Source organism: Streptopelia decaocto, assembly GCF_964273445.1.
Source record: "Streptopelia decaocto genome assembly, chromosome: Z".
NCBI lineage: Eukaryota > Metazoa > Chordata > Aves > Columbiformes > Columbidae > Streptopelia > Streptopelia decaocto.
In genome coordinates, this window is record NC_138657.1 from 65,789,328 (window position 1) to 65,806,919 (window position 17,592).

At 38.2% G+C, this 17,592-nt stretch overlaps 1 protein-coding gene across 2 annotated transcripts in view; it reads left to right on the forward strand.

The window, feature by feature from the left end:
* The window catches only part of DMGDH (dimethylglycine dehydrogenase), a gene marked incomplete at its 5' end in the record, with an annotated part of 92,475 nt that extends 78,147 nt beyond the window's left edge, over nucleotides 1–14,328 (forward strand). For both annotated transcript variants that reach the window (XM_082075662.1, XM_082075663.1), the window contains 5 exons: nucleotides 477–694; nucleotides 1,578–1,735; nucleotides 2,794–2,853; nucleotides 13,161–13,295; nucleotides 13,955–14,328. In XM_082075662.1, the coding sequence (XP_081931788.1) occupies nucleotides 477–694; nucleotides 1,578–1,735; nucleotides 2,794–2,853; nucleotides 13,161–13,295; nucleotides 13,955–14,170 (787 nt within the window). In that variant the 3' untranslated portion in view covers nucleotides 14,171–14,328. The remainder of the gene's footprint in view (nucleotides 1–476; nucleotides 695–1,577; nucleotides 1,736–2,793; nucleotides 2,854–13,160; nucleotides 13,296–13,954) is intronic.
* Between the last annotated feature and the right edge of the window lie 3,264 nt (nucleotides 14,329–17,592).

Genomic DNA, 17,592 nt, shown 5'->3' on the forward strand with positions numbered 1-17,592 from the left:
AATTAACTTCCTGCCAATACTTTAAATACTGTATTCAGGAAGAAATAAGCCTGGTCATACATTTCTATTGACAGAGGAAAGTATTTTGAGATTTCTTATGTTCATTGTGTTTATTGCTTACTTTTTTTGTATGTCGACTTTTTATTAACACATTCTAGATCCAAAGGCAAATCTATTTCCTGTTCTATCAGATACCTTCTCTTATCTTGAAGTACTTTTCCACCCTTTTAAATTCTTTCCTTTCCTGGCGGCATCCCAAATGCATCTGCTCCTCTACTAGTATCTCACCACAAAACACCTTTTAGCATGGATGATGGGTTTGCATAGTGTAGCATATAGTTCCATTGGTTTTGAGAAGGTATGGGACTGGAAGCTGCTGGGAAGATGAACACTAACATAAATTATTCCTTTTTAACCTTTATCTAAATCAGTTATTTTTCATAAAAAAACTTAACATCTCTATGTTTTGCATGCAGATGGATAGAAGAGGAAGTAACGAGAGGCGGATATAAAGTTGAAATAGAAAACATGACAGATGAGATGGGAGTACTTGGTGTAGCAGGTCCTTATGCCCGACAGATCCTTCAGAAGTTGACAAGTGAGGATCTGAGAGACAGTTCATTTAATTTTCTACAGTCTAAGCATTTAAAACTTTCTGATATTGCTGTTACTGCCATTAGGATATCATACACAGGTAAGCACTAGAGAAAAGAGACTCTTAAGGAAAAGGGCAATAAATAAAATATAAGTGTAACTAAAACTATGTCGAAAAATAAATCTCATCATAAAGAGTAGGTTCATCACATTTTATGTATAAATTTTTGAGGAAATGCAGTACCTTGATTTTTTTCAAATGTGATCTGCTCAGAGTCTGTGCTGAGTTTTCCAAACCATTTTTTTTCTGTAATATGCTGTAGTATAAATATTTATTTTACAGAACAAAAGGCCAGTTCTGATAACCTCTGTGGTGTTGCTGCAAAACCAATGTCAAGAATTGTTTTTGGATTACCGTATATTAGTGTTTGTCGAGTGCCTTGAAATTGTAACTCTGTAATGCTGAGTATTTGTTTTTCTCAGTTACTTTTTATTTTTATTTATTTTTATGTCCAACTCTGCTGCAATGGACTGAATTCAGACCATTCTGAAGCAGCTGAAACCCCTCTCTGTTGTACTAAATATGATACAATATGCTTGTATTATGCTTATTTACACTCAGTTACATTTGCTGTTCGCTTGCCAAGTCATCATCTATTTGTAAAGTCCTTAAGCTTCATTTCTCATTGTGACTTTCCTACATGACCCTCTCTTATCAGTTGTTCTGATTGACTCCCACCCCATATTTCAGTTAACAGTTTAAATTAGAATAATAATACCACTGTTTAAGATTCGGGCATAAGTGATCTGATGGTTCTTGCAGGGAATTAGACTTGTTATACGATAACAGAATTCACCAGATAACAGAAAGTGAATTATCACTCACAGCATTGATCCCCACTTTTTACCAATGATAGGACTGTACTTATTAGGATTGTTTAATTGTTAAGCTGATGAAACCGTTAATCTTATTTGTATAACAGGTGAATTGGGCTGGGAGCTCTATCATAGAAAAGAAGATTCTGTAGCTCTTTACAGTGCAATCATGGAAGCTGGCCAAAAAGAGGGAATTGACAACTTTGGAACATATGCTCTGAATGCTTTAAGACTGGAAAAGGGTTTCCGAGCCTGGGGGGCAGAGGTCAGGAAATATAACTACTATTCTTCCTGTTTATTTTCTTTATTTCAGTATGACTGCACAGCTTTCAGTCAGAGCTAGCTCAGATAGTATTTGTTGCAGTTTCTCCATTTAGCATGAAAAGAAAATTTATTTGAGGAGGAAAAGCTGCTATAAATCTGAAAAGTGTCTTTTCTAAATAAAAATAACTTGTATACTCCATTGCACTGCTGGCAAAGAGACACTTACTTTGATTCACTGATGTTTCTCCCTCTTGCGTATAACAAAATTACGAATGTTTTGCTGAGCTCTAGTGTTTTGAAATCAAAGGCTTGGCTGATAGATTCTGAAAATGTTTTATTTCTGTAATAACTATGTCACAAGAGGCCAATTATTCTTGCTTCATAATGTACTTGGAACTTTTTCATTTCCCATTAGCTTGTTTCTGACAGATTTTCTTGCTCACAATATAGAACTACTCATGAGGCCTAGAGAATTTCGGGAAAATCACTATAACTCTTCCTTATCTGACAGGAAAGAACACAGGACAGTGAAATGGTGGGCATTTAGGGGTCATTTTGTTTTCCAGTGATAATTATTTCCATTGTTGCTTCAAATGCTGCCTAACAAATGATTCGCCCTACACCTAATGAGAAGGTGGTAAATAAAATTAGCTGTGTGTTTTACTTTCCTCTCCAGCTAAGCCATTCTGCTTTGTTGCAATTAATGTGCATACCTCAGTTATTCAATCTCCTGCACATTCCATTCTGCTTGGATGAGAAGTCTTGTTTCTTAGTGAAATGTGTGTTTGCTTTGCATACTGAAAATTAGATGAATGGTTTATATATCAGTACTTTATATTAGACTATCATAATACATATTCTGTTGAAATCACATATAGGAAGCATACAGTGTATTAAAATGGAAGTTGCAGATATGCAACATGGAAGACATTGATGCAGGAGTAAATAGAAGGCTGCATGGAATACCTAAATAAATAACACACACGCCCAACCCAAAAGCTATGATAGACCATCACATATGGATGGTGAAATTTTTTAATTTTTTTTTTTTTTAAACAGATGAACTGTGACACTAATCCCTTGGAAGCTGGACTGGGATGCTTTGTAAAGCTAAACAAGGTATGTCTTATAATTTTGAAGTGTTCTATTATGATTAAGGTTATTTCTTTCGGTGTTTGAAAAGAAAAATGTAATTATCTGTAAAATAAAATAGGTTTAGAAAATAAACTGAGCAACTTTTTTTCACTGTATATAAGAATATTTACTTTATTAAGTACTGATTTGTTTTTTAAAAAAAGTTTCATACTTCCATATTTCTTGCTAACAAAATTATACATTAGGTCAGGAAGTTCCAAATACCCAGTGTTGTCTGCATGAAAAATAACACTGTGATTCCATAGAGAAATTCAATTTGTGCTTTTGTAAGCATACAGTATCTATACACAAGCTGAAGAAGCCTGTTCATATTGTGAAAACAATTTACCTGCTTACTGTTGTTAAAGGAGTTGTCTGTATGATCATTTTTTTTTGGCTACCACTCTAGTACAGCAAATATTGAAAAAAACAATAGATTCCTGCTGTTTGAGTTGATGGTCTAACTGATAGCAACAGATGACATTAGAGCTGCACAGGAAATGACTTCACCAGGTTTCTTGGAAGGGTCCTCTATTTGACAGAGTTAGGACACATGATTTGAGTTTCATTTGAACCATGAAGAAAATTACAAGCAATTTCTGTATCTATTAGACTATAACAGACTTTGGTTTGCTAAAATATTAATATAAGAAATGAATAAGTTGATAAAAGGAGATAGAATAACATATTTTAATTTTTGCTGCATATTTAAATTCAACTAGTCCCATTCTCTCAACTTCCAATCAGGCAGAAACAACTTATAAGCAGAGCACCTCTTCAGAAATTCTATAAACAATGAATTGTTTTCACTTTATTAACCATGATACTAATTTAACTTATATTTGACTCATATCCAAGTTGTCAGTCAGCAGTTCTTCTGAAAAATCTTTCTTCTTTTTTTTCAGTAATTGCTGTACTAGAGTGGTAGGTTCTAATGTAATTCCAATGTAGTGGAAGTTTCTAATGTAAAAGATCAGGTCCTATATATTTCAAGTTAGGTGCCCTAAATGAAGGAGTATTTCTGAACAATTTTTTGCCTTAGTTTTTCATCTGTAAAACAGAGAAAGTGCCAACATTTTTATCTAAGAAAGATCAAGAAGAAAAAGTCATGTTTGTGAGACATTTCCTCTTTACAATGATGTAATGTGATACAGGAACAAATTATTTACTTATTTATATTCCTTTTACACCTGAAAGGATAATAAATCAGATATTAAATGACCCTTGATATTTTTGCCATGATTTGTGGAGTCACTGTGGAACTGATAAAGGGAATCAAAATCTTTTAAGTTACAGCTCCAAATAAACAACAAATTTTAAACTTTGGATAGGCAAGAACTGTGGAGGCATGTTAAACCTGAAAAGGTGCTTTTGAGACAATTTCACCAGCAGTAACAGGGATGAACCCAGGAAGATGCTTTTCCTCTCCAAATGTTGAACATGTCTATAGACGTTAAAGTTCTTCAGTCTGTGCAGGATTGAGAAAACATTCATTTTTGTTCTAATCTAACATCAGTGTGTGAACCAGCATGAGATAGAAGTTAAGAACTTGTTCTTGGCCAACTATGGAGCTCATCCACTGCAAGGCAAGGTGCTCCCAGGCATGTCAGTGGTGGTTCCTATGTGTAGTGGAGTTACAGCTGCCTCTGTTGGCTGCTGTTCTTTTGCCCTAGCCAGAGAAAATTACATGTGCAAGGGAAATACAGAATCTTGTGGAACAGGATTATGTTGTTCCCACCTTGAGGAGAGCATTAGCAGGATTATGGGATAATGCAATGAAAAATGTTACTGTTCCTAGTTATCCTTTCTGCTTCCATTTGATACATCTTTCCATCTGATACTTTTTCTTTTTCTTTAAAGTATAAGCCGGGAAGCAGCCATAGGAAGGGAAAGTTGTTGCGTGACAAGATGCCCATGCAGAACATGCAAAGGCATCAGTGTGTGTGAAGTACTTGATTCTTCATTGCTCCACATGCTTCTCTGCATGGTTGAAATGCAGGGCTGGAGCAGGTCTCTGGAGCAGATACTCTCATTGTACATGAATGGGTGTGGAATTAATCTCCAACATAGATGCAGGATGTCAACCTAAAATATTTGCCAGTTTTGCTGAACTAATGTGAAAAAGGAAATAATCAATGTTTATTTCTTGATCCAAATGAGGGCAGTTGTGACTGTATGTTGACACTGCAGAGGTACCCGAGCTAAATCAGATATTGAAAGCAGTCTGAGCACTGTAACACGAAGTGCAATGTGAGATTATTTACTTCACTTCTTGGCAGCTTGTGGGTGTGCGTCCCAATTCCATGCCTCTTGTTTTGGTGTCTGTTTGGCATGGCATAGACCTCAGCATTCCTTAGGGGCCACTGTGACTGAAAACAAGCAAAATACTCTGTTATCATCTGCTCCTGTCATTAAGGAAACTTTGCGCACACACACACACACACAAAGGGCAAACGGGATACAAACTAGTAACAACAGATAACTTAGATCTGTTTGTCACCTTGGTCTGTGGGTTTGTTGATAGGGTTTGTTCCTTCAAGCACGCGTCCCCAACTGGCTGAAGTGCTGGTTTCTGCGTAAGTTAGAACCAAAATGCAGTGTTCGGCTGTCGTGGTTTAACCCCAACCAGCCACCAAAGCCGTGAGTGCCTTGTTTTGCTCTATCCAGCACTGCCATCTCCTGGGCAGTCCCTCTGCAGCAGCATCGCTGCCTTTGGGAAGAAAACGCGGTAGATGCTGGAAACGTTTGGGACTCTCCTCCGGGCCGGGTTTGAGTGCTTAGCTAAGATTTAGTGTTTGTTTCCAATAGGAGGAAATACCATTGTCAGAAAGTGCTACTTTGTTGCAGCCCTGTTTATTTACTGGGACAGTTTATTTGTTCTCCATTCCAAGCATTTTTCCAGATTATAAAATATCTAGAATCCCTCTCTTCACTTTTTCTTAGGTCTACTCTACCAGCACTATTTTTGATCTTAATTTCCTGCACCTTTTCCTGTCTTCTTCTCACTGTTTGTGTCTTATCTCCACCAAGCCTATTCAGTGATTACCTGCATTTTGACATAAAAAAATGCCTTTTGGACTACAAGCCTTACCTCGTCTTCTGACTTGGGCATTGGATTTTTGAGTTTATTTTACTATTGCACTTACTAGACACATAAGCATTTAGATGCTTCCTTATTCATTATGAATAGAAATTGTGTCACACCCAGCACCTTCACACAGATGTGTGTTGGCTCAACCTCCAGCATAACTATACATCAGTTATCTCATAGAAAACTAGGATGAGCAGGACTGTGGGACTGTGTCTCTGTCATTTTTATCCCTTTGGTGTAGCAGTTTAATCTTACAGGTACTGCCCTCTTCTTTACAGTCATGTTTCCCTCCTGTTCACTCTGCCACATCTGCCCCTCAGTTGTGTTACTCCAGCTCATTTTCTTACCATGGTCTAAACTGATATGTCCTGATTTATTAAAATATAAAATTATAAATATTTTTAGGGAAAAGGCTTTTCTTCATCGTTGCATAGATGCAGCTTGGAGGAAAAAAAAAAAAAAAGAAAAGAAACACACTGAAAAAGAGATAGACCTGGCACATTTAATATCTGTATCAGTGATATGGATGAGGGGATCGATGGCACACTCTAAGTTTGCAGATGGTGGGAGTGTTGATCTGCTGGAGGGCAGGAAGGCCATACAGAGGGATCTGGACTGGCTGGATCGTTGGGCTGAGTCCAATTGCACGACATTTAACAAGGCCAAGTGTCGGGTCCTGCACTTGGGTCACAACAACCCCAGGCAGCGCTACAGCTGGGCAAGAGTGGCTGGAAAGCTGCCTGGCAAAGAGGGATTTGGGGGATGTTGATTGACAGCCGGCTGAACATGAGCCAGCAGTGTGCCCAGGTGGCTAAGAAGGCCAAGAGCATCCTGGCTTGTATCAGGAATGGTGTGGCCAGCAGGACTAGAGAAGTGATCATGCCCTTTGTACTCAGCACTGGTGAGGCCGCACCTTGAATCCTGTGTTCAGTTTCGGGCCACTCGTCATAAGAAAGACATTGAGGTGCTGGAGAGAGTTCAGAGGAGGGAGATGAAGCTGGGGAGGGGTCTGAAGCACAAGCCTGATGAGGAGCGGCTGAGGGAACTGGGGCTGTTCAGACTGTAGAAAAGGAGGCTGAGGGGAGACCTTATCGCTGTCTACAACTACCTGAAAGGAGGTTGCAGCATGGAGGTCATTGGTCTCTTCCCCCAAGTGGCAAGTGATAGGACAAGAGGAAATGGCCTCAAGTTGTGCCAGGGGAAGGTTTAGATTGAATATTAGGAAAATATTAGGAAAAAAATTCTCCATGGAAAGGGTTGTCAGTAATTGGAACAGGCTGCCCAGGGAAGTGGTGGAGTCACCATACTTGGAAGTGTTTAAAAGATGTGGTGTGGTGCTTAGGGGCGTGGTTTAGTGGTGGACTTTGCAGTGCTAGCTTTACAGCTGCACTTGACAATCTTAAAGGTCTTTTCCAACCAAAACGATTCCATGATTCTAATTGCAGAGAGCAAGCCCTCCAGAAGGGAGCACTAGACTATCAGTCCTGCTTTGGGCCTCCAGGCACTGGCCACAAACAGGACTGAACACTAGGGGAAGGTGGTGGGGAAAGTGGCAGAAAGGAAGATGTACATGCTGGCTCTGGGTCTTTGCAACATTGTGGCATATGTAGTCATTTATATAATCGTCTGTGTAAAATGCTACTGTTCTGATCTGGTGACTCTATGCTTTAATGGCGTGGTCTCTAGTGCTCAAAAGCAGCAGTATGAAATCAAAACCTTTCACCTGCAGGAGAGTTGTGGTGAGTACGGGTAACCAGGAAAGCATCACCTTGTGACCATTTGCTTATGTTTTGCACCATTTGATTTTTTTTTTTTTTTTTTCCCCGCTGACTTTAAAATGGGAACTGGGTTTGCAGTACCATAGCGAATGAATCATTTTTGTCTTCTAGTTTGTAAAATCCAGTATAGGGTGTATAGAGAAGGCGTAGTCAGTGGAATGCTTGGCACTTGCTATCCAGGTCTGCTGGGAGCACTGCTGCTATTCATAGTTGATTCTGGACAGGCGAACCTGCAAGAATTTCTGTGACTCCCCCTTGCTGCCATTGTGTGCTTTTCCTTCACTTTCTCCAGCTTGTATCCCTCCTGTTCTGAGAGGAATGACTACAGTAGAGGTCACTGACCCCACTCCACAAACTAGTATAAGGTTTTGGTTTTGCCATCCCTACTCCATGTGAAAAAGGGAGGAGAAGGGAGAAAAAAGAGCACAGACTTTACTGAAGAAAGGTTAAGGAGCCTGAGGAAAAGCAGAGGGACCTGGAAAAGGATGGAGTGATGGAAAGGTACAAGGTATTTGAGAGGGGGAAAGGGTACTTTTTTTTCCCTTTTCCTGCTCTCTTTCACTCCTCATTTATTACGCCTGTAACAAATTTATTCAGTGTAATTTTCTACCTATACCCTGTCCCCATGCAAATTAAAATTTAGGAGTGGAACCATATTCCATGGTTACTTGAACTGAGGTTCAGAGGGTCATAAAACAGAGGATTTATTCCATAAATTTATACAGAGTACGAAACACATTAGAAATAATCTGCTATGATTTTGTTATCTGCATAAAACACATACCTAGTTCACTCCCAGTGTGTTTGTTGGGCAATGTAAAGGAATAAGCACCCACCTAGCTAGGAGCTTTGAGCCAAAATAATTCAATAATTCATCAGTTGTTTGTATCATATCGATTTCTTAGAGCTGGCTGTTTGCATACAAGGACGACTTAGGCAGATGGAATGAAAGGTGCAGTGATACAGGTGTTATACGCACTGAGCGGCCACATCTCCCTTAGAAAACTGGTTTGTGTGGTGTGAACTGTAGCTTTTGTTTGCTGCAGAAAAATAAACCTGTAAAATGGTTGTTGTCTGTGGAGGAAAACGATCTTCAATTATTGCCCTGGTGAGAGAGCTATCATTTGGAGTGTTACCCTGAAATTATTCAAGACCAACTAAGAATAATTAATTTCAAAATACTGCATTGATGCTGTCTCCAGTGTGTTGTAATGTGATGGTTATAACAGATCACAGCAGCTGTTGGTGCTGCCTTACTCAGTTGGGTGGCTTTGTGTACATAATTTGACTGCATGCCTGCAGTTTCAAGTGGTATCCCAAATAAATGACAACATTTTATTGTTAAGAGATTTGCATATCTTTGCCAGTTATTGTTGAATGGATATGACATTTTTCTTCCTAGATAGCTAGACTTTATTCTGCTAAACTGAACAATTTAAAAAAAAAAAAAAAAGAAAAAGTGTTATAGATAATTCCTATTCCTTTGCTTCCCTTACACCACAAAAGTTTTTTACAGAGGGCTAGAATTAGGATCCACATGCCATTGAAAGCTCAGCACACTTGAAACACAGTAAGTTAAACTTTGCAGGGTACACCAGTGTGCCTAAAAAATGACCTCATCAGTTGATGTCTCCTGAATGCTTAAAATATATATATACATATTTAGCTCGTGCTAGCAAACACATGGTTACTTACACAAGGTAAAAGCCTGATGAGGACAAGGACAAGGCATATATGTATGCCTGATGTGTTAATAGATGGGGTAATCAATGGGCTCCCTTTAACTATATGCTATTTGAAAATCTTCAGTGATTTATCTTTGTGATATTATTTTCCATTTTAATCTATATGTTGGGTAACACAAGTGAAAGGTACAAACCACCTCTTTTGTTTCTTTTTTTTTTTTTTTTTTTTCTGGTGAACTGCACTCGAATTAAAGAATATGAAGTTAAGCAGTAGATATTATCTTTATCGTGTATCTAAGCAGTGTTTTTATTTAATGTGAAAAACATTACATCTGCCAAAGCCTAATGCTTTGGGAGCTCATGCCAAGATAATGGAAAGTCTTCTGTATTTTACATTTAGCTTATCAGGACTCCCCTTACTCTAAGAAGTCAAAGTTTTACATGGTTACTACATATCAAGTGTTTATTTTTTTTTTAAATAAGAGGCAGTAAGAGCAGCTTTAAATTTGACATTTGTTTGAGGCTGGAATTGTTTAGGATTTTCCTTTGTTTCTGTTATTTTTCTTGTATGTTTTTTTTTTTTCAATTTATATTCATTTACTGAATTGTCCTATTTTGAATGGGATCTTTTTTTCTTGCGTTATAGCTACTGTCACAAGCTAAAGCAAAACGAAGCAATACCCAGACTGACTATTTTTCTTCCGGAAATAGGAAGCGGTTGTTTCCAAGAATAGCCAGACTGAGTTTGAATGAATCAGTTTCCAAAATGCGGTTTTGATTGGAATGAACAACCTCATGCACACACATTCATAAATCAAAAATAAATAGTGATGGAAATGTGCTCAGTGTATAATTGACATGGATACCCAAGAACTGTGAAATAAAAGACTGACCTAATCAGATTCATATGATTAGAATTTGTTAAGAAGTTGCTTTAAATGTTTTTTAAACATGTATATATATATATGCTTTTTTTCAGTTGTACATCATATTTTCATATATAAATTTTTATCCATGTTTGTATGTGTTTATATATGTTCATGAACATATATATGCACACAAGTTTGCAAAGTGTGTGTGTGTAGATATATATATTTACATATTTGTGTGTATTTTGCATTATATGAAATCCCCCCAAATCCACATCCAGTTAGCATAAGAACTATGTAGTGGTTTATTCCAGGTGGCTAATAGCTTGGCCTGATTAAAACTAATTGGGTAAGAATTTAATTCTGTATCAGTAAACCAATAAGCACAGAATGATCCAGAGATACATGGATTCTAAACCTGCTAGCTGCTTGCTCTAATGGTTTCCATATCTAAAAGGTAATTAAGAAGAGGAAGTCAAAATTATTTTTGCTGTCAACCTCAAGGTTCCAGTAATTAGTAAATTAACAGGAGTTAACTGTCATCTATGCAGTTATTCTGGAAGTGACCCATAAAAGCAGTACACATCTGTTATCAGATCATACTCAAGGCTCTGATTATGATTTCTGCATTAACCTTTATGGAAACTGTTTTTCCATTTCTAAATCAGGAATTCACAGAGGTATAAATTAACCAGAAATCTTGATTTTAAAAAACAAACCACCAAAACCAAAACAAAAACACAAAACAAACAAAACCTCAAACAAAACCAAACAAAAACCATAAAAACCCCACACCAAAATAAACAACAACAAAACACACAAAAAAACCCAAACAAATAAACCCCACAAAATACCACCACCATCACCAACAAAAAAGCACAAACAAAAAATAAAATACAAACAAAAAGAAACAAAACACAACAGCCACAAACATGAAACATGAGATGTCAGTACAGCAGTAGGTACATCAGTGCTGTGTGATACATCATTCCCAAAGCCACTCATCACAATTCGTTCCCCTGGAAAACTTGGTGGTGACTTGGCTGAGGAAAAGGGCAGAGTAGAAGAATGCTGCCAGAACCAAGTTCTGAGAGAGTCCTGTCTATTGCCACTCTTGTATTACCAAAGATATCTAAAAATGGGAATTCAGACATTTATACTACTGTTTTAGGTGCCTTACTGTATCAGGAACATCCACAATGGGTTGACAAATGACACAGGACTGAAGGGAGACCTGACCTCCTGCAGAGCACCAGCTGGAAGACAGAAGGCCCCATCATACTGGAATACTTATGTTTAGTTCCACAGTTACATTGTTCTAGACTAAATACCAGATGCTACATTAGCATCTATAGGAAGCAGCTGATTCAGTACTAAGCATATCTGTAGTATATTTACCTCCTTGGTATTTCTGTGTGTCATGCAAAGTATTTTAGTCTGTGTGTTGTGTTGTGCTGTACAGTCTTACTTGTCCATCAGTGGACAAGGGAAGAACTACTGATATCACCTCTCTGGAATTCTGTAAGGTCTTTTACATGATCCCCCCCCCAACATCCTTCTCTCTAAATTGGAGAGATGTGGGTTTGATAGATGGACTGTTAAATGGATAAGGAACTGGATGTTCACATCTAGAGAGTAGTGGTCAATGGCCTAATGTCCAGATGGAGATCAGTGATGAGTGGTGTCCCTCAGGGGCCTGTATTGGCATAGCTACTGTTTAATATCTTCATCAATAACATAGACAATGGGATCAAGTGCACCCTCAACACATTTACAGACAACACCAAGCTGAGTGGTGCAGTTGACATGCTTAAGGAGCAGGATGCCATCCAGAGGGACCTGGACAAGCTCGAGAAGTGGGCACATGAGGTCCAACAAAGCCACGTGCAAGGTTCTGCATGTGGGTTGGGGCAAACCCCAATATCAATACAGGCTAGGGGATGAAGGGATTGAGAGCAGCCCTGTGGAGAAGGACTTGGGGGTACTGGTGGATGAAAAGCTGGACATGATCCAGCATTGTGTGGTTGCAGCCTAGAAAGCCAACTGTATCTTGGGCTGTATCAAAAGGAGTGTGGCCAGCAGGTCAAGGGAGGTGATTCTGCCCCTCTGCTCCACTCTGCTGAGACCCCACCTGGAGTTCTGCATCCAGCTTTGGAGCCTCAGTACAGGACAGACATGGACCTGTTGGAGAGGGGCTAGAGGAGGCCACAAAAATGACACATTTATGCAGTCTGCTTCTAGAAATATGAGAATGTTTGTACCTTTTTAGGCAAGCTGAAAAAGGGAACTCCAAATGACAGTATTACTCTTTAACTAATATGCTGCATTATCACATAAAATGGTAGATACACAGGGGAAAAAAATTACATTCCATAAAATAAGAATATGGACCGAACTGCCAGATCTGCAGCCTGGCAGAGACACCAAACTGGAATAGTAACAAATTACTATCATGGTTGCTGATGACATCAAAACAAATGTGTGTCCACATCGGGAGGTGAGGGCTTTAGGATTTGGGCATTGGTATTCCAGTTTTTTTATAGAAACTGAAAAGAAACACAGTCTTCTGGCTCACTCCTTAACTGGGTAGAACATCTTGTAACACATCTCACTACATATGCATTTCTACTACACTTGGAATTGGAGATATTAAGGGACAGAGATCTAGAAAAATTAATATACTCAACAACATTACCGAGACATAATGTACCAAGATACAAGATATAATGTCTGTCAAAGATTTGAGTTAATCTGTGTTTCATATGGGATACTTGAATGATAGGAGAACAAATTAAGACAAATTTAAAGACTTGTATCTCTAAACTTTTTACAAAACCTGAATAACCATACATTTTTTATTTTTTTCCAGCCAGCGGACTTCACAGGAAAGCAAGCACTGAAGCAGATTAAAGAAAAGGGGCTGAAACGACGACTGGTATATCTCACCGTGGAAACAGATAATGTTGATCCAGAGGGAAACGAAAGTGTGTGGCATAATGGCAAGGTAAGGACTATAGATCATGTTACAAGAAACCAGTGTTAATTCTCCATTAACAGAATCTAACTTTGTGTTCCAAGTGTGAATGCATTATTTTTGTTTTACTGGCACAGAACAATTTGAAGCTATAGCCATTTTCTAATCTTCAAGCAGGAAATATCTATAAAAAGCTCCCATGAAATACCATCTAGTTACAGAAACTAGAGTTGGAACAGACTAAAGAGTTTACTCATATATTCTCTTCTCCTGCAAGTTCACCATTGTCCAAAACACACTTTTGCTACTCACTTAGAAGAAGCAAAGCAACAGCAAAGTTTAGGCCTCCACACTTCAGCTCAGATTGCATGCTGAAATGCTCACTAGCAGTTTAATTATTGTACAGAACAAATACATACATGTGTATAGTGTTTGTTTCAGTGAAAATTTACTTGAACAAAATAAGAATATACTTTTTTAAAGGAGCATAAGCTTCCTATTTTAAGGTAATGTTACCCACAGTACAGAATATTATGAACTGCATGACACATTTGAAACTTGCTTGATGTCTGAAGTGTATATACCAAAGCTAGTATATGAGAGGTATAGTTGGTTGGTTGGTTGGTTTGGTTTAAAAAATTCCCACTGTATCTTGAAAATAAAGATAAATGTTTGTGGGTTTTTTTCAGGTTATTGGCAACACCACTTCCGGATGTTTCAGTTACAGTGCTCAGCGAAGTCTGGCTTTTGCGTATGTTCCCACAGAACTCAGCAAAATTGGACAGAAATTGGAAGTTGAACTTTTAGGAAAAAATTATCCAGCAACCATTATACAAGAGCCACTGGTGCTGACTGAACCAACGAGAATACGCCTTCAGAGAAAGGGTGGAAGTCCCAAAATATAAACACAGATGAGGATACAACAAATTGTGCAGTATGAAATAGTTCCATTAATATGCATGAAATTGAGAGAAACAAACTATTCAGATTTGCTAATTGCTAAACACAAGATCCTCAGTGCCATACATCAGTGAGAAATTCCATGTAGGTAGTTACCCTCTTGCTTCCTTGTGTGGGCTGTTCACGTTAGAGATCAGAGCAGAGTTCATGTGTTCACCCTTCTCAGTAGCACTTGTGAGCAGAAAATGGCAGGGCATGAGTAGGTCCTTGATTCAGCTTGCTCCCATGTTGGCTGCCACATCTGAATTAATGTGGAGGAGAAAGCTGCTCTTGGTATGGGCCAACAGCAATTTCTTCTTCCTCCTCCTTGACTCTCAGAGTTCCTCCTTTGCCTGTCCTTGGGGTAAAGTAGCTTATCCTTACAACATGGCATCACAAACTCGTTAAAATGTATACTAGTTCTGCACAGAAATGCTTCTTATGGCATTTAAATACACCTCAGTGATCATTAAAAATAATAAAGGCTATACTAAAGGCAAACTGAACTATTAACTTTTTTTTCCCAGTGTGTCACCCTGTCAGAAATTCCTACAGAAGATCAAATCTTGTTCTTCCTAATGAAACAGTTATAGGAAGCCCATTATTCGTTATTTTATATGAATCATCTGGTAGATTACATGTAATATTCTACAACACACAGGATGTTATTGCTCAGTTTTGAATAGAACTGTATTATGGATTCGCTGTTCCAAATCTGAAGAGCCAGGCTGAGACCAGAGAACTTCTATTCTTCCTTTTCCTGTCAATTATAGGTTGAACAGCAGTAAGAATCATATGGTGTTACACAGAAATATTAACAATGAATAAAAATATTAAATCCACAACAGAGGAGCTTTATTCAGTGTTACATATTCAATAAACAAAATAAGCAGGATTGGGACAATGTAAATGATGGGAACACACTAGGTTATTAAAACACTCTTCCGAATTCCATAATATGCTCAACAATTCTTTTGAATATGAGCAATGTCACAATTTCCTGAAGAAATGAATGTCGGGGGGAGGAGTGTTCAGCAACTTTCATGATTTCCTGTCACTGCTTCTTTTCATTACATGTTGTGATACAGTGTTGCATAAATTTGTGGTGTCAGGATACAGCAAGAGGGAGTGAATAGGAGCAAGAATGTTTAAGTAGTACATCCATGTTTTAAGAGAATTTCTAACCAATCAAACAGAAATACCAGGACAGAAATACTGGTGGGGATAACTTTTGAGTCTTCCACAACCTCATTAACTAACAGAGGAGACACCTCTGTAACAAGGTGAAAAAAATGACAGTTGCTCATGTAGGAAATTTTCTGAAATATTCACATCTCTGTGTGTAGAGTGATCAGGACATGTCAAAAGGCAGTTTCCTCAGACATATTTTTTGTCATTTTCCATCATTTTCCTTTATTCTTTCTCTGTCTCCAGAGAGTTTTGATACACCAGAGTAGATGTTACTACCACCATTTGAATTTCTGTTCCCAGTTTCTACATGGTGTGGCAAGATGTGCCCTATTCATACTTTGTGTGGAAAGATAAATCAACATGGATACCATGATACTGTATGTCACTCTAATGACTTCATTAATCATTGACCTCAAAAGAGCATCAAAATTACTCAACCCCAAATTCAGAAAAGATACACTGAAACGTAGGGGACTAAACGTAGACCATTTCTAGGATTTATTTTTTCAATTCAAGAGAATAGGCTCTGATATAAATAATATTTTCTGATTGGGATTCCAAATCCCTCAAGTAGTAACTAAAACCAAACAAACATAAGAAAATATGATAGGCAGCAACATCTAGCCCATGACTGTGCAGTATCTGCTGCATATGTTTTAGAGGGTAGAACTTCATGTTTTAACCTGGTGGCTCAGGCAAGCAGGTTATCCAATTCTGGTGGAGCAGGATAACCAGCAAGTAACTCTTGACACTTGTCTACAAGGGAAGAGTTCAGCTGCACTTGAACACCATGATACCTTTGGAAACATGTCAGGTGAATAGCTATTATGTATTTTATTCCAAAATTTGTACCTAACATTTCTCATGAATAAGAATGGTTTCCATGAGAATGGGAACATTCAAATGGAATTATACCTATAATAAGGACATGGAAGAAAATAGTAAAATATCCAGTTCAGTGAAACAGCCATGACTGGTGATGGGACCTGAACTAAAAACAAGCTAAATCGGAACTTTCCAGCATGTTGAACAGTATGAATCACATCTCAACAAAGAAAATGTAACTCATAGTCACATACTAGATTGTCAGCAGAAATTTACTTCAGGGAAAACTGACTTCAGGACAGTATTGTTCCATGTTGTTCCAATACCAGCTGTGGACACACATTCTTATTGTAGAAAAAAAAAAAAATGTGGCATCACTCATTGCTGTCATTTTCAAACCATCAGGAAATTTTTTGGGATTTATTAAAAAAATATGGTATATTTGTAGACTTATCCAGTACACTTCATTCATAGAAGCATGAACTTTCTTTCTACAGAGACTTGTCAATTAAAAAGAAGGCCAACAGGAGTCTGACATACTCAATATTTGCCTTTCTTAACAAGAAAAATGTGGCTTTTCCTTTCACCTTTTACCAAACAGTTATATAAATTTGGAAATGCACGTGTGTGCCATGCCAGCTAAATGTAAAACACATGGCTATTTGATCTTTAACTGGACACCAAAATTTATATGTATTCCATGGACGAACAAAAGCAATTGGAGATGACAGCTATTTCTGTCCTTTCACAGTCTTAGATATTCATCAAGATTATAACTAAGGTAGTGGTCGCTTAAAATATTGCTTTAGATGACACAGTTTGAAGAAACAGCCCTGTTATTTCTGTTTCTAAGTTGCTTCACTTCCTTCCTATTCAATAACGGTCACAAGCACCTTCTTACAGCCAGAGCTAGACTGAGACTTTTGACCTGTACAAACAAAATTAGGACAAAAAAGCACTGTGATGCTCATGACTTTGTAGAAGCGGTGGGCAGGGGAGGGGACGACAGCAGCAGCTGATGATGGCAGGAGAACAGGCCATGTACTTTTCTCCTACAGGCACGATTGCCGTCTCGCACAGCTCAGCTGCTTCTGCAGTGGCAGTGGCAATTTGTCTTTCCCAGGCTGGCAAGCAACAAGGCCATGGCTGTTTTGCAGCTGCCTCACTTTGCTTATGCATAAAATAAACTGGGTGAGCTGCCATGGTGTCACATAGGAAGACAGAAATAACAGTCCTGTTACTTATATCAGAATACACTGTGTCCTCGACTTAAGCAGTTGTATTGAGGTCCTTGGAAACACAGCTGACTTGAAAGGCAAGAGGTTCCCTGGTTCCCCTAGGAAAGGCGCCGTGGCTTAAAACGGATGTTTCA